Here is an 18,581-nt window from a genome sequence, read left to right as displayed (position 1 = left end):
GTTTTGTATTTTAATAGCTTTTTATCAAGGCCTATTTCTTTTCTGTTTACATTATCAGCTTTATCTAAATGGTCTAAATTTTCCCTTTGTAATTGGTCATAGTGTCTCCTCTTTTGCAATTATATTAAACCCAGTTCTTGTTTTGTGGCTACTCATCCTGAGTCAGCATATCCTCCTCTTCCAGCTGCTCTGAACGTTGCCTCAAAGCTCTCCAGTAAATAGGAGGATAATGCCATCTGCAAATCTCAGGTGACTTGACTATTCTTTGTTGATACTACTATGCTTAGTTTCTCATTCAAGGTTTACAGTGATCTTACAGGGGAAAAGGAGTTTGCTGACATAACTGAAAAGGACCTTTTCATTTACCTTGTTAAATGTAAGTTTCCACTGAACTGCACTATAAATGTTTTTGAGGAGAGAACATCTACAATCATTTAAAATGTATTTTTGGAAGTGAATATGAAACTTCAGCAGTCTACACGAAAATCTTGCTTCAAGAATTGCAAATGTAAGTTGAATTAGCTGGGCTGGAGACTCATGGATTAATGAGGCAAGCTAAATTCTTCTGCTGGAAATCCAGCCATGAGGAGGGGCAGCAGCAATTTTGCACTTCAAGTAGTGGGATTTTGTAATCTTTAGAGAAGGATATTTCTACCTGATAAAGAGATCATCCTAACTAACTGTGGGCTGTGTACTCATGGGTGGTCGAAGGAGGAGTAAAAGGGAATAAAATCTCAGAGACCAGCACAGTTATAGTCTGAAGCCATGTTTAGCTATGCTGTACTTTGTGTTAGTTTTCTGTAAGAAAGCCTTCCTCTCTCTGACAAGCACTTACCCATTGTTAATTCAGTGGGACGGTCCTGGGGGCACTAATGTAAGGATAAAATCTAGACTTGAGTGAGAAAAATAGGAGTATTACCAACATTTAACTGTCTTAGGTGTATGCTCTGCATCCAGCTAACGAAAATGGGATGAGCCTGAGTAAATCTCAGCAAACTTTGTTGTTAAACTACTTTGAGACAATGCTGAATAATCTCTGATTGTGAACTGGGTTGACAATAACCCTAGTGTTTGATGCTCAAGATAATTATCTCATTCCAGATTAAAATAATAACAAAAGACTACAATAGGAAGAGTTCTGTCACAAAGCATTTAGTCTTTGTGGGCTTTTGAATGGCAACAGTGATGACAGAATGACAAAAAAGATTGAAGGAAACTGCAAATATGGCCATACTCTTATGCTATTGATTTCTACTTGCACCTATTCTTCAGTTAATACTGCATTTAAGACACAGATAGAAAGTTTCTTTCCTTAAAAGTTCTGTACCATTTCTTTTTTCACTGAAATTCCAGCCAGAGTTAAGGAAATGCCCTTATGAACTGTTTCTCTTTTCTTCCCCTCAAACTGACTGGATATACATGGACATACATTATTCATGGCCAGATTTGTACTAGCCCTTTCTTGTTTGCTGTTCTGTGTTTGGGTACCCAGGCTCTGGGGTGATGCTGTTGTACAGAGGTGGTAAAACTGATAGAAGTACAGGCAGAGCAGGTAGGTGATGATGCTGGCCAATCAATATTTCTGTGCTTTTAGCTTCCTGAAGAAAATCAGGCTAATTGATTCATACTTTATTTTGCGTGTGTGATGGAATCACAGTTTTATCTGCCAGCTTCTTAAGCCAGACCACAGAGACATGGCCTACTGATTATGCAGCAAAATGCTAATTAACAGACTTGTTAATTAAATAAATTTGTTAATACTAATAAACTCACTTACTAAATCTTAGCATTAACATTCACAGCACACCATTTTGTTTCAGTGCAAACAATGTGAAGTTTTCCTGCTCAAAGTTCTGTGGCAAAATTACTAAGGACTCTTTAAAATAGCTATTGTTATTAAATATTCTTTCTTTCAAATAAAAATATTTCACACGTATACATAGATACCACAATAATTTTTCTAGGCAACTCTAACAACTTTTTTTTTAAATTGTACATTCCTTTCCACATTAGGATCGTTTAATTTGAAAGACTTGTTCTATGCAATACAGCTTATAAATAATGCTCTTAATAATGGCTTACCAGTAGTAAGCTTTAATTCCATATTCACACAGAAGTCTCATTTAAACTAAGTGGGAGTTTCTCTTGATTAATCCCAGTAAAATCAATCATCTTTTGTTAATTAACGTTTATATTTAGTGGCTATTAGTTGGAAACTGTTAAGTAGTTTGAGCTTAGCCTAATATCACTCCTCCAACTTCTATTCTATAGTGTCTATTGAGTGTAAAAAGGTTTTTTTGTACCTAAATTGAGATGGAAATGATGTAGAGTACAACTCTAACATTGAAGCACATGTTCTTGCTTCTGCTAGACTGACTTTTCATTCTATTTATGGTGTTTTTACAGCAGTTCTGGTTCTAAGTTTGTTTTTGTTTAAAGCTGATTTCAGAATGTAAAGGCTGAATTTTGGTTTGTTGCATATTAGCAATGGTATTAACATTTTATCTTTTTTATTTTTTTTAACTAATTGAGTTAGTGCTGAATGGAACATATTGTGAGCTAGATTAGTTTAAATTCACATCAAAAGGCAAGTCTGCTTTCTCAGTTCAGTACTGAAAGTACCAATTATGCTATTTTTGTGAGCTTTCCTGTCAACTGTAGAGTACAGCAAAACTTAAGTGTTTGGAGCTTTGCATACTATAAGTGGTCCCTGAATAAATTTTTTGCTTGCCTTGTCTTCAGCAGATGGTCATCAGTGTTGGTCTGAAATACATGTTTTCTGACTCAAACATACAAAAATATAGTTCAGAAAATATTTCTCAAAATCAAATACAAAGTTTTAAGCGAACATTTATATTCATGATCACTTCTGGTAATAATTTTAACTTACGGCTAGGCTCTTTATTTCACTCTTATTTTTAATAATAGTGACAAACACAAATTCTTTGAAGTTATTAAAGTATTTCAAGGGCCACATGCTTAATGCATTGTAAATCACTGCTACTACTCTCATAGGTGGAAGGGTATTGCTAGAAGAGTACACAGATTTCTGGCTGATGTTCAGGTAATGAAGGTAATATTTGCTGACCCCATGTCAGCAGCATCCTTGGGGCAGGAACACACTCAAACTCACTGCTACTTACAGCCAGAAAACATATTTGGACACAAAATAGGCCAGGTAGAATTTTAAAAAATGCTTTTACCAGCTGATATGAATTATTTTTTTTCTACTTTTTTCTCATATAGCTGTCCTTGAAGTGCCATTCCTGTTTTTGACAGAAACATCACCTACTGCTGTCAGCTAACCCAATCTGCTCTCTTTGTATGAAAGCACACTCTGTGGCCAGATCCTAAGCTGGCTCAAAATGCTGTTGCTGCCTTGACTTCACAAAAATCGTGTTGTGAAGCTGAACCTAAGACTCCTACTTTGAAAGCTTACCCCCTTGCCCTCTTTATCATTCCGAGACTGAGGAAATGGGAATAGAAAGCATATTTCCCAGTTCTGAGAAAGCTAGTTTTGTCTGTGCCTTTACAGAAGCTATAACCCTTCACAGGCTTAAAATATCCTGTCCTACAGATTAGCTTCCCTGATGTGACTGTCTCACCAAACCACCTCATGGCACTGGTTTTATTTCTTCTGTTCTTGCAGTGCATAGGCTGGGGGGTGCATATTTCTTTACAGTTTGTTTTCAAAATGAGAGAGAAGATTGAAACATATAAAAAAGGGGTAGTAACAAGCAGTGCTGTCATCTGGTGGTGAAATTGTTACCACTTTTAACAAACTGACCATGCTTTTCAACCAACAGGCTTCTATTTTGTTGAGGATGTTGATGCAGTCCCTTTGGCATGCAATCATGAATCTTTCATATAGAAACAGGCAAACCCAGTGATTTTATCCAAAATCACGAAAATTATTAAACTCCATTTTTGTGGGAGACCAGCACACCAGAGGTAGGTTTACTGTGTTCAGGCTTTGGAATATTCTTCATCTCACACTGCCAAAGCAATGGAATGAGGAAGTAAGGACAAAAATACAAATCCCTCCCTCAGATACACACTCAAATGCGAAACTACTGTTTCCCACTCTTAACAGTTTTACCATCAGTACTTTTCTGCCACGTTACAGTTGATGTCCATATCTTCATGTACCAGGAAAGTACACCTTTTAGACCTAGCTTCAAGGACTGTTTTGCTGGAGGTACCTGAGCAAGAGGGATACTACTGCCATCACTTAATCTCAAAAGATAGTGTCTGCTCACCTGGGGAGCCAGAGAAAGTGTACAGCAAACAGTGACAAAATTGTTACTTCATGATCTCTCTTCATATTTTTTAAGGCTGACTTCTTTCTGAGTTGTCTTAACCTTTAACGTGAGACAAAATTGAAAAAAAATATAGTTGCCACATGAAAAAAAAAATAGAAATCAAAGAAAGTCCAAAGTATTTTGAAATTGTTGTTACACATACCATTTCTCCAATGTCAGACATATATTACAGACTTTACAGATGGATAACAAAATAGACTATATGAGTATTCATAATACAGTCATTTTTTTGTCTTCTCTGAATGCTTTCATTGAAAGTTAAATGGCTAAAAATGCTGAAATTAAAATATAAGCTTTTGTGTCTGCAAGATTTTTCCTTATTGTCTATTAGACTGTGTTACATGAGTCCTATATTTTGAAGTAGAATTCTTTTAGATGTATGACACTTACCAGAAAATCTGGAACTGCTGAATAAAACACATTATTCTGGCTACAGATTTCCCATGCTGCTATAACTGTAATGTCTATGGGTATGTGCTAGTCATTGGAGTTGACAAATACACAACTTTTAATGTTGCTATATTGTTTCTCCTGCAAGGACTGAACAACCCACACTGATGGGAATTCACTGACACTAACATTTTTAATTCAAAAGGAGATGATTGTGCTTTCTATATTCAAAACTGATTTTCCTTGAATCTGTTTGTGGTACACTCATCTCCATTTAATAGCAGTTTAGTAGCTGACCTAATTTGAATAACTTCTGGAGGCAGAAACAAGTAGTTAAATAAAGGTATCAGGACCTAGCTCTTAAATGTAGCTAGACACACAAAAAGTTTCTTTACATTATTGAAATGCAAGAGTCATTTTCACTATCCTGTAATAACACCAGCAATAAAGAGGAACTGGAAAGATTTATTATATTCACAGGTTTCATGAATCAGTGAGAGCATGGACAGGGTCACTGTGCAGAGTCAAAGTAAGGATATTAGCTGGGGTTTCTTAATTTGATTGTGAGCCATTGTTATGCTTGTGTGGCCTATTACCTGTAGGGGTTAGTTTCATTCGCAGTTTAGATTTTCAGCTTAAATCCCAAGTTAAATCAAAGGGATGGTTTTGTAAAAATACTTCCTGTAGTTTGCTTTGCTTAACTTTATAAGATGTTTTTATAGTGCAATGTTAAAAACTTGATCCTTTTCTACCAGTGAAGACCACAAAGTCATCGAGACTCATTGTTATTTTAAAACATGACAAGCTGGCCTTAAGACCTTAGGGATCCTTTCTTCAGAAGTCAAGCTGGTGATGGATAAGGAGCCATCAGAGCTGTGTGTATCTTAACTGCAGGAGTTCAATTAAGAAGCCAAGAGTATCTCAGGTACACGGGTGCAAATGGAAGTGCTCCCTTTGATAGTGTCTCTGTAGTTGCTCAGTGCAGGTAGTTGGCGTCCCCAACTCATTTCTGATTGCACAAGGAGGTTAGCACAGAGGAATGCCTGAAAGGACTGAGCTCCATCAATGTTCAGTGAGTGATAGAGAATACCACAATGGGGAAATGTTATCAAAATCCCAGTGCCTGCACGGGGATTTGTCAGGAAATGGTGAGCTGTAAGATCTAGCTTCTATTAGCCACAGCACTGAGAGCTCTGCTGCCTTTCTCCTCCTGAGAGAAACACTGTTCTGCTACCTATGCTGTGCAAAGAAAGTTTTCTTACCCAGCACTGATTTTCTGAAAAGGCTGTTTTGCAGTTGTTTTGCTCCCACATTCCTCTTTTCATAATACTTGGATATGGGATGGAGAATTTCCAATTACTCCCACCCTACCCCACATTTATCAGCTATTTTTAGACGTTGAGATACCAAAATACACAATAAGTAGTCCTTGTTGAAAACATGGTATTTGTCAATGAAATTCTAAATGTTTCTTCTTTAGTCCCTTCATCCTTGAAAGAATTCACAAGTTCATGATGAATATGATGTCAAAGGTTAAGTAAGATGAAAAATAGTGCATTAGAGTCACATGAGAATTTTTTCTTAACTTGAAAGCTACTGTAAGGCATCAACTAAACACAGCAATAACTTTGCCGACTAGATGTTTTTGTATTCTTTCTTCATGCATATTAATGGAAGGTCTCATCTAGTCAGATCAAAGTTCCTATAGGAAAAATATTCTCATTTAAAAATTAATTACTGTGTTTAGCTTAAGTAATTAATTGGCATAATCACACATGCTTTTATAAACTAAACATTAAAGTAACAGCTACAGTATTTGGTGATAGTCTTTAGGATAGAACAGAAGTGTATAATTCCTAAGTTAAATTAAATTTTCATTTTATTATGAAATAATTTTACAAATAGCCTTTCCTCAAAAAGTTTAATAAAAAGAGCAGGAGAAACAAACAACAGATATTCATTTGTAATAGATGTTAAAAAGGATTATTTCATAACTAAAAATGCTTTTTTTCCCTAACCCTTAAAATACATTTGAAAGTCCTCAGATACAAAGCAAAAATAGTCTGTGTTGTGACTGTGTTTCTTATCTTAAAATAGAATTAAAATTTCTGGGCACTTACAGAACATTTTAATAATTAAGAGGGGATAATTAAATGCTTATTTTCTAGTACAGTGGCTGAAAAGAACATGAAGTCCCATCACTCATTGCAGAGAGGTGTTGTGTTCGGGATTGATGATAAATGATGCAGTCTTATCAGGGTGAAAAATTTTTCTTCAAAAGCTATTAAAAGCACTGAAACAAATTAATACCCAGCATAAATGGCAAACTTTAGTGAAGTCTGCTGAGTTCTGTCCAGTATACTCTGATCATCTTTAAGCACATTGTTTTACAGATTTAAGAATTTATTAAATTTAGAGTCAATTTACATAAAAAGTTGCCATTAAAATAGCCACCTCTCAGGTCCAAAACCCCATAAAATCTAAACACAGCAAGAGTTATTAGCCCCCTTATCCTAATTTCTCTAAAATCACAGCCTTTTGTATTGCATTCAGTTATCACCTTAGTACTCAGGTTTGAGTCCAAGAATATGTTTGGTAAAAGTGTATCTTGGATTTGGATATTGTCTCTCCCAGAAAGTCATCCATCCTTTCTTTGAAGAAAACAGTAGTTAGAGCACTTCCTTTTGAGTGCTTCACTGTTTATGCACACAATTTCTGCTATATCTCACTTCAACTTCTGGCTAGGGGCTCTTAACATGCTTTTTGTGCTCCCTTTCACATTCAGCATGTCCCATGGATTTCACAATTTTTTTCACAAGCTGTCAACAAGAACATAATTGGCTTTTTTTAAACTTCCATTGAAATACCCTTTTCTCAGTCTTCAATTACTATCATAGTTCTTTTCTACATACTTTCTACTTTTCAACAGTGTTCCAAAAATATTTAGGGTAGAAATATTTTTAGGCTCTCCTGAGCCATAAATAAAAGCAGAGTAAAGCCAGGGTACTATTCACTGCCTTCTTTATGACATTTTTCTTTCTTCCTCTAGCATCAGTGGGACACTCCTGCTGAGTTGCTGGCTTGTTATGACCCCAAATTCCTTAGACTCATTGCTTGAGGTGTTTACTTCAATGTAAAATCTTGTGTTTCTTCCTCCAGTATATGCAGATTTGTATTACTCTGACTGGAAACACTGGACTAAGCATATTTATATGCTTTTCAGTTTATTTTTCATTAGTCCCAAATCACTGATGGTAAAATTGAGTAATACAGGACTGAACAGTCCCTCTTTTTGATTCCAAGTCTTTGCAGATCACTTTTTTATGCATGCTCGCTAGCCAATGCTTAATCCAGTTAAAACACGTTTTATTGATACTGTGCAGTGCTATATTTTTAATTAGAATATTGAGTGATACTAAGTCAAAAGGCACACAAAAGTTGAAGTGTATTATACCTACATCGTTACCTTTGGCAACCTAACTTAAAATCTCATCAAAGAGCAGAAGTAGATTTGTTTGACAAGGCTTATTTTGCACAGAACTATGTTGACTAGCATTAATTATATTCCTATCTTTTAATAATTTATTAATTGAATCTCTTTTCAGTTTTCCTATCATTTCTCTTGGGAATGATGTTGGGCTGAGCAGCCTGGGAATACAGATGTCAGTTGCTTGCTCTTAGTGGAACACTAAGAAAGATGAAGCACTGCTGCTGAATGGGGCATCAGTGGCATTGTTCATTCCTTCTTTAGGTCCCCTAAAATAGGTATTTTTTCTTAATTTTGATGTGCAATATATTCTTTTACTAGCAGAAGAAAAATTCCACCAGCAAATTGTGAAATTACTGTTTATGTAAATAAACTACTGAAAGTCTAGCTATGCCATTGTGCAACATATTAGAAATGAAAGCAAACTTAGTGTGAATATGAGAAAAGATGTTACACAACTGTGCTGCAATGTTACAACATGATGATGCATGCTCAAATTAGAAAGAGCAATTGAAGAAGTCTGAATATGCATTTGTAACTCTGAAAGGCTGTTATGTTCTTTTTCCCAGAACTGGCTTGTCAGCAAGATATAAAATAGAAATAGTCAGTTTCCTGAGCATTGGGATATTTTTCTGGATAACAAAATACATCTCAAAGTTTTAATTTCTGTTTCAGCTTTGTGTAACTGGTGGAGTTATAGTACTTGTATTTATGTTGGATGCTTTTGATCCCCTTCATGATTGAAGCTTCTTTTTTGAGTAGACACTGTGTTTAGGAAAACCAGATATTAAACAAAAACAGTGCCTAGAAGGGATTTGATAATCTGTCAGCTCTTAGATTTCATGCTGTCCTTCATTCCTCAAACAATCTGGGACAATTAGCATTTAAAGTGCATGTCTAAAACTACTGCAAGAGAATGTTTGGGAGGAGAACCAGCACTTCATCTGCACAAATTCATCACCTTGTTACACTTTGCACATGGGATATCAGGAGCACTTGGCAGGAAGGGCCAGACAAGCAACTGTACTAGAGACTAGAGCAGATGTACCAGTAGAACAACACTAAATCCTGGGTGGTGTCTGAGGTTTGACTGAGTCAGGCTCTGGATCACAAGGTGGTCACTGAGTGCTCAGCAAAATATTTTGCTAGAGATTCCTAGAAATCAGATATACCAACAAGCAAGGTCATCAATCTCACAAAACAATAGGATGGCAGGGAGACATTTACTAGAAAATGCTCTGCTGAGAGCTAGAAGATATCTTTATATCTTTATCAAATCACACTGCTTAATTTCTCTCAGAGATGAGAATCCAGGTTCCACAGGTGTGCCAGATTATTGGATATGCTATCCTGAAAGCTGTTTCAGGATCTTCCTTCATGCTTTTCTGCTTTAAACAAAGGATTAAATATTCATTAAACCATAGAGACAAAAGGAAAAATAAAGTAACCCTATATTCAGACTATTGTGGCAGTAAAAGGTGCATCAGCATCAACATCTGAATCTAAAATTCCACATAGGCTCTCATAAAATATTGTCACAGATTATGGGAATTCCTCAAAAGATTCTGAATTTAAAAACCAGTCTCCCAGCACTACTGGAGGATACTATACTAGGATTATTGGGAAAATAAAAATTCTTCTACTCTGGAAAATCTTTCTTTTTCCCTTTTTTTTTTTTTTTTTTTTTTTTTTTTGAGAAGCATTGTGTTTTGTGGATCTAAAACATTCATATGATTAAGATATCTATGCAGCTAAGTGCATGTTGATCTTGGTTATTTTACTTGTGAAATTACTTTATATGGAACTGGTCTTTTGGATCTTCTGCTTTTTGCATTTATTTCACTGAACTTCTAACCTAACATTATCCTTATTTTTCCTCACCAGACTTCATAATGGCTATTCAGAATTTCTGTATGTAGCCAATCAATTCAAATTTCCCTCTCTGTTTTCAGATTTCCTTTGCTTCTTCAGTTCTCAAGGCCTTGTAGAGAAGAGTGTTGAAAATCTCCAAGGATGGAGATTACACAGCCTCTTGGGGCAATGTGTGCCAGTGCTTAACTGCTCCTTGTGCATCATTAAAATGAAGCTCAAAATCAAGCCAAAGTTTAACATTTTAAATTTTGGCAATACTTACTTAAAAGAGTTAAAGTCATCTGCAATATTCAGAAAGTCTGTGTTGAAACTTACCTTCTCACCACTGATAAAAGATAACAGAAGTCATGCAGCATCACAAAGGACAATAAATCAGTCATACTTGGAATGAGACACTGGACTATCTGGTTTTACAGAATTATGAAGATTTGAGCTTTTACTCCTAGTTCACACATATTACATGCACAGTTTTGAAAATAAGTTCTGTGTTTAGAGAGCCTGACTTGCAATTTCAATATTCCTTTCTCAAGTATGAATTTCCCTTCCCCCCACCCCACTTTTATGGTACATTAACAATATGATTATAAAAATAGGTTTCCCATTCTTTGTCTTGACATTGTGGTTTGATTTTAAAAAGTGCTTTACTTTAGCAGTGAGTACTAAGACTTATTTAGAATATACAAAGATGAAAATCAGGGCATAGATCCATTTTTAACCTCAAAGATTCTGTTTTGTAATGACTGTAACTGGCACAGTAAAGAAGTAGAGAGGTTTTCGAAACCACAGCAATATAGATTCTGTCAGAAAAGCTTTAATTCTTTTTCTGCCTGTGTAAGTTCAGGACAGGATATAATCACTGAAAGATTATCATAGTAAATAAGAAATAAGCACATCTGATAAACTATTTTTAACCTAATCAGCAGTTAGCTGAATGTCTTTCACAGATCTTCCCTTTGCCCGGTGTGATGGCTCTGTGGTGGTTCACTAAGAAAACAGGATGCACAGATATTTTGGTCTGCCACTGGCAATATGGGGCCCAGAGGAAAAAAAAAGCAAACCATTGACTTCTCCACAAAACTCTTCAAATTTTCTTGTAGATCTATAAAAACTCCTTATTAAAAACAAATTTAAAACAAGGTAGTATAGATTTTGGACACTGCAACTTTCTTGTGTTTCTCATTTAACTTGAAGGTTTTCAATATTCTTGATTTTGTGCTTCAGGCAGGCTTGTAGAAATTCTAAAGGCAGAAATTCATTGCTCATTACAAAGGGTCCAACAGCTTCCTATAAGATGAAATTTAATAGGGGTGAAAAGCAGTAAATGAAACAGTTATTGATCCCACTCCCATTTATGACTCATAAATAATCTGTGTTTTTAAAGCTGTTGATTGCAGAGTTCTGCACTGCTGGAAAAAGATCTTCATCAGTTTAGGCACTGCAAGGCTCTGGGTGGTGGTGAGTTTGTATGGATTCAGTCAGTGAGGGTACAGTCCAGCACAATCAGGAATTGTCCATGGATGCTCCTGAAAGAGCAAAGAAAGTGAGGGCACACAGAGAATCCCTGCTCCAGCTGTCCAATGGACCATATTTATTTTCCCTTAATAGATTTGATTTTGCCCAGAAATAATACTATGATTAAACTGACATGCAATAGATTTCACTGGATTATCATTTAAGAAAATGCTTGAGTATCCAATTTACAGCAAAGTTTAAGCATGAAGGACTAAATAGGTGCATAAGTATCTGAATTATTTGGTATGATTTTGCATGTATCCTTATACATGATAAATCAGAGCTTAAACTATCAGTGCATTATGCACTAAGACAAAAATTGAAGTAAAGGCAAATAATGATGTAAGTAAATCCCAAATACACATGCAATTTTTGCAATCTTATATATCATGCATACCTTTCTAACAGAAACCAGGGGAAAATCCAAACAGTGTATTTAAGATTTTATATTGATATTTGATGGAATATTATTTAATAACTTTAGGGCTTTCATAAAAATAATTAATCTTATATTAATTACTGCATGGCTTAGTCTTTTTATATGAACAGAAAATTAGTTTAAAGAAACATAATTAAAATTATACTTAATGATTAAGATAAAGTAGGTACTGCAATATTGTACAAAAATATAACTTCAAATACAAATTGCTTTTATGGCTATCTATCTGTGCTTATATATTTTAGGGGAAACAAAAAGAAGTTTGCTTAAACAACTAAATTTTTTTTGAGAAAAAAGTCTTCAAAGCAAGTCTTGCTATTACTTAACAAATATTAATCATGCTTACACAGAGACCACTTGAGAAAAATTTATTACAAGACATTTGTGACCAGTCATGCCATAGGAAGAGGAGAGAGCCACAGGGCTGAAATGACAGTTAGGTCTGTGTATGCAGTGCTCCTCTGGTGGTTAAATTGCTGGAATGTGACATTGATCTGAAATGGGATCTGTTTGAAGTAGCAACTGTCAATCTCTGTAGTCAAAGGATGGCCCAGTCTTACTCAATCAGCCATTTTGGCATGACCACTCAGTTTATAAAGCCCAATCCACTAAAAAGGGATCTGTCCTCAAGAGGCACTTCAAGTAGTCTGCACAGTTTGTGGATAGTGACAGTCATTCAGAACTATACCTTTGACTCTTCCAAAAGTACAGCAATGCCTCATTGTAGTGACTGTACTTATTACAAGGTGAGACAAATGTGGATTGAGGTGTGAATGAATGTCTGCTGCTGCTGATATTTAGAATTGGTTGGATGATATTTCTCTTGGTGCATTTATTTACTCTTTCATGTACAAAAGAGTCAATATTAATTTTCGGTACATATATGCATGTAGATTTGATTGCAGTGATCTCAAGAGAGATCACTTTTAATTGAGAAAAATGTGTAATGTATTTCTGATCTTTTCTCAGGATCATGGTTATTTTTTTCTAATTCTACTTTTCTTTATCATTATTCAGAGTGTTCTGCTGTGTAAGGGGAAAATGGTAAACAAATTAAAAAATGTGTAAGTTTGTAAAATTGAAAAAACATTAATAATTCTATCTAAGTGTTATTAAAGCTGAATCTATTGTTTGGAAGTATTTTCAGGTGAGCATATGTATAAATACTGATACAAGCAACTTGAAATTTCAGCAACTGTTTCCATTCCTTCCCAGGTACAAACACACTTGGAAAACCAGTCCAGATACCACATACAGCAGAGCCAGAGGCACCAGGTGAAGCAGTACCTGACCCTCGACACCAAGCTGTCCAGCCAGACGCTGTCGCTGTCCCACTCCCACACAATCCAGCCCCTGGCAGTGCCCTCCATCCTGCGGAGCGGCCACATGGCTCCCGGGAGCAGCGCTGGCGCCCCCGAGAGCCCTGTCACCAAGCTGCTGGCCCTGGGGGCCCAACACGAAAATGCGGTAGGGAGGAGCTGGGCGAGGGGAAGGGCAGCTGGGCTTTGCTTCCCCCACCGTGCTGCATCACCCACCTCGCACAAGTGGGCAAGAGATGACTTTCTTAACTGTCAAGGGGCCTTTGGTTATGGCACTTGCTTTCTGTATCCTTTTGAATTATGTGGGTTATTCCCTTGTGTGCCTGTGAATAGCTTACTGCAGGATCAAGACTTTTAGATGTTGCCAGATAAAATGCTTCTTTTTATACATGCAACATATGTGCATTTTCTGAATATTCACTTCGCAAAGAAAAACATAATTTTTCCAGATGGGAGTTGTTTCTGTCTAAAGGTATTAACCTAGCTGCATAAAAAAGTTAAATACTGGTTACCTTCAATATAGAACTGAAAACATCAGCCATTCATTTTTCAGTTAGCTGCTATATTTTTATATGGGTTATCTTGAGTAAATTGGCAAAGATATGCTAACTTTAGTGGCACCATCGATTTTAATAGAGGTGCAGCTGTAATACAATATCAGATTCATAGCCAGTGTGAGATGTAGGTCATTATGGCTTTTAAAACTTCAATAGATTTCAAAATAGACTGTTTATTAGGTGTAAGGGGAATTCCTACAGAAATGAGAAATTGAGATGCTGTATCATGTCTTGGACTTTAATAGAACAGAAAAATCCTACAAATACACCATGACTCATTCAAGCATTTGGATGTTACATAGCTAAGCATGAGGAGCCCATAAAGCTTCCTGGAGAGTTCATCTGGGGCCTCTCCCTTCTGCATTGACAACTGACAATTTAAGTCAGGTTTATGGATTACTGGAGCTACTTTAAAATGCTATTTTAAATTATTTTTGTGGACACATATGTGGCCATCTCCATGCTGGCAGAGTGAAGTGTGCTGGAACTGCTCTCAGTTTTTTGGGTCTGATCAGGAGCCTGTCCTTGTACCAGGCTCTGTCCTGGGGAGCAAGGGAGCACCTGGTGAAAACTGGCAGGGTGATAGCTGGCACTGGCAAGATCCAGGCAGCTTTGCAATGATTTGAATAATCTCATCTCAGACTCAGGGGGATGACTGTCCCAGTGTAATTTCTCAATGTGGGTGTGCCTTGTGGTTGACAGGAGGCTATAGTTACACTAGATAATATAGAGCCAACACCCAGGTTGGTGCAGCAAACTTCACTCCTTCACATTGTTTAATTGCCAGCATTTCCTGGTATCCATTTGGCCCTGATGGTGCTTTGCTAGATAAGTCTGGGCACAACTCCTGGCACAGTACTTCTCTGGTTTTAGAGAGGGAGAGGAATGTATGAGCTGTGCTGGGCCATGGGGCCTAAAAGACTGTGTTGAAAGGTCCCATGTCTGTGTGATCCTTTCATTGCACAGGAGCATCTACAATTCCTTCAGCTCCCAAGAGCTGCAGACAGTGGAGTTAAAAGTGACACGCTTACCATGAGATCTCTGCCAAAATTATATTGTGAATGGAACCAGACCATAATTATAATTGAAAACTCATGTTGTACTTTGTCCAAATTCATCTGTATACCTGTATATCTGTATATCTATCTATCTATCTATCTATCTATCTATCTATCTATCTATCTATCTATCTATCTATCTATCATCTCTATAGGCTTTCAAAGTATTCATAGCTTCATCCCAAGTAATCATTGAGCTATTCCATCTGCCTCAATATTTTTTGGCTCAGATTATATCAAAAGTGAGACCAGAAGGCTGTCTGGAAGAGTATCCAGTGTACTGCTAAACAAAAAAAAACTCCACCTGCCAAAGAGAGCAGCGTGTAACACCAAACCTTGAGTGTCTCACAGTTGCAGAACCACAGGTTCCTTTTGGTCTTCCTGCACCAATGCAGCAATGCACTGTGGATATGACACATTTGATCAAGATGACAGGTCACAGTTACAGCTCAACCATGCACTCATGCCATCTCATCGTGGTGCTGCAATAAGGGGTTAAAATAGGTGGTGTTAAAGAGAATGACGTACTTTGCTAAACCATAACTGTTTTCACAAGAAGTAAAAAAATGTGAATATTGTATAGAAATGTTTAAATTGTTTGAATTTTAAGATATAAAATTCTGAAATTTAGTTTTATTGAGATAAGATATAGTTATTCAAGATTAATTCCTCTGTATTTTAAATATAACTTTTTTTCCATTGTTATTTGTAGTGATTTGTCTTAAAATATTATTTTATCAGATGGAAGAAGTTATTGAAGACATAATCAATATGGAATCAAATTTTAATGATGAAGGGATAGGTTGTTCTGAAACTCCTTTACTAATGCAAAGAACTGTAAGTATTTTGTTGAATTTCCTCTTGCTTTTTATACTAAAAAACTTCTTTGAGTGATTCAAGCACATCACAGTTCAGAGACTAAGGAAGAGTATGAGTGGACTGTTCTCCTTTCTCTCCAGCTAATTGCCTTTTTGTCTATAAATGTTCAGAAAGGGGCAGCAGTGTGGTGAGACACAATTGTTTCAAGTGGTCTGAATATCATTTGGGGCTCTAGCCCAGAAAAATGTCTGGTGTATAACCCACTGGAGTCATTCATTTTTGTGCAGTGCTAAAAATAATAAGGATTAAAAGTCCCTGGACCCTAGAAAGCCTTTTAAAGCCTTGCTTAAAATATTCTACTTCAACTAAAAAAAAAAAAAACAAACAAAACTTTCCCAGGTAATAGTTTCTATAATACAGTGGTTTCTCCAGTGTCTTATCCTGAAGCAAGTGTCTAGTTCTAGATTTTCATACAGACAAGTTGCATTTAGTTGAATAATTTCAAGGACAAATAAGAGGAACGTGACTTCTTCACAATAATTAATATAACAAACTTCAGTTTTTTGATGCCTCTTTGTGAATAAACGTGAGAAGACTAAAAAAGGTTATTTATATTTCCATATATGTTACATATTTGAAGAGGAAGGATAGAGCATTTCTGGACACAACAACACATAGTGTTATTATTTATGAAAGTAATACACATCAATAACTGTAATGCACTTTACAGAAGGATTATGTTGTCCTCTCTAACCTAGCTAATGTCCAGAACTGTTTGTCCTCAGGGCGTTTTGTCCTCAGGGCTTTAAACTGTACACTAATAAAGGGGAACTTCACCCTGAGGAAGGCAGGAGGATTTTCACAGGTTTTGACAATCTACCAAGTTTACTTCAGAATAATCAAGTGCTTGATCTTTATCGCCCTCTGGAGGAACATCTTTTTCTGACTTAAATAACTTCCCTGGCTCCAAAAATACCTTATGAGACATGACCTGTTCTCTTCTATGTTGTCCCCTATACAGTCTACCATTAATGCCAATTAAAATTTTCATGAACACCTGATATTTACATGACAGCTACAGAACTAATGCAGCTGGACTGATTTACACATATCTCAGTACAGAGCATAGCAAAGAAATGGTCCCTGGGGAATGAATGAATATTTTGACTCAAATTAGTGTGAGGCAGGGGAGGATAATTTCAGGTGTGATAGTGTGGGATGTGATGAGAGGCATGAATTCTAGGTTTTGGGTTGAAGTCATACTCCCTCAAAACCTTTTAAAACTGGATGATGTTAATCTATGTTAATTCCAGGTTCATTAGCCTTTGTTTTCAGCCTTGAAGGACATCTGCCTCTAAAACTTATTGAATACCTTACTCTTGATGAGGAAGGAAATATGCAATGTCTTTTAGACCTTGATGGTATTATACTTGCAAAGACTTGGGACTCTTGAAATGCCTCTGGGACAAGTAATGATATTTGGATTTTCATTTGTGCTGAGGAAATCAGCAGGCTGCTAGGTAAGCCAGCATGTCATCTTTCAGGCAACATCCTAAATCAGTCAGCAAAATGTTGGTCATAAGCTGTGCAATAGAGAAAGATAGAGAAGGAGGTAGAAATTATTTTTTTTATATCCAGTTTTTCATTATTACATTAAACATAATGAAATTTCTTTATCTGAGCCTAGCATGTATGTATTATAAGAGTATTGGACTAGAAGGCATGATCAAGAATGAGAGAACATCTAATTTCCCTGAAAAGTTGTGTTGGGCTTGTCCTGTACTTCAGCAAGGACCCCTAGTAGCTCTGACACCTGCACAAGGCGCAGTGCTGTGGTGGCTCACACAAAGTGAGATTGCAGGGGAGATTGAGTTGCCTCTCTATCTGGTTGATTTTGCATTGGCTTTCTCTTTAAAATTCTCCAGCATGCCTAAGTATTTCTAGAATTTCTTCTTAGACTTTCCATGCTTGGGATTGTTTTGACTTTGCAAACTATGCAGGGTAGCTGCTGAGATTCTCAAATAGACTGACTTGGTTTTCAGAATCTGGTAAAAGGCTCAGGTGTTTTTTCAGTAAAATCTTTTCTTGAAAAAAACAAATTCATGATGCCATTTTCCTGTTTCAGTATTCTCATTGGATAGTGGCTGAGTAATCTTTCCATTTTCTATGGTGCAACCTGTTGTGTGTTGCAGTGAACTAATGTTTGCTTTGGTTAAATGCACCCATGTAGCATTTTAATGGCACATTAAATGAAGACATTGAATTCTGTGAGACTACTCATGTGAATAATTGCTCAAAGGCTCATTGTCTGACCCTGAATTAATGAATTACAGTTATGTATTAGTGGAACCAGAGAAGTGAACATAAGAACATTCCTCCATCTCTCATTAAAATAATTGCAGTTTCTGAGGAGTGGATTATCTGGCTTTCGTTGTGTTTGGATCCAAATTTATAATTTCATGAAACTGTCTGGTTTTGGGTGGTCACTTAAGAATTACTCAAACTAGGGAATTTTCTGGCTGTGTTTCTACTGCTCTTCAGAGTACCCTAATGGCAGAAACCTACTTTTTATAACATTTTTTAGAAGGTCAGTTAAAATGAAAGACTAGGTCCTCCCTACATGCAGGAGGTCTTGATTCTTCTGAAAGAATTTGTAAACCAAATTACATATTTGTTCATAAAGCCTAACTGAAATAAAGGCATAACTATTCTTATGAACTATAATTTAATGACAATTGATAGTTCATTATGAAGAAAGTAAGATTTAATAAAAAAAGACTCTTGAAGATGACACCATGTAAAATTT

The 18,581-nt window shown here is 36.3% G+C and overlaps 1 protein-coding gene across 3 annotated transcripts in view; it reads left to right on the top strand.

The window, feature by feature from the left end:
• The window catches only part of TFEC (transcription factor EC), a 61,925-nt gene that overhangs the window by 13,001 nt on the left and 30,343 nt on the right, over nucleotides 1–18,581 (top strand). For 2 of the 3 annotated variants that reach the window (XM_079304721.1, XM_079304720.1), the window contains exons 2-3: nucleotides 13,238–13,489; nucleotides 15,698–15,793. In XM_079304721.1, the coding sequence (XP_079160847.1) occupies nucleotides 13,409–13,489; nucleotides 15,698–15,793 (177 nt within the window). In that variant the 5' untranslated portion in view covers nucleotides 13,238–13,408. The remainder of the gene's footprint in view (nucleotides 1–13,237; nucleotides 13,490–15,697; nucleotides 15,794–18,581) is intronic. The other variant, XM_079304722.1, reaches the window with a different exon arrangement.

The sequence above is a fragment of the Erithacus rubecula genome (assembly GCF_903797595.1).
Source record: "Erithacus rubecula genome assembly, chromosome: 4".
Classification (NCBI taxonomy): Eukaryota; Metazoa; Chordata; class Aves; order Passeriformes; family Muscicapidae; genus Erithacus; species Erithacus rubecula.
Note: the sequence above shows the minus strand (reverse complement) of the source record. Positions and strands in the feature narration are given on the sequence as shown.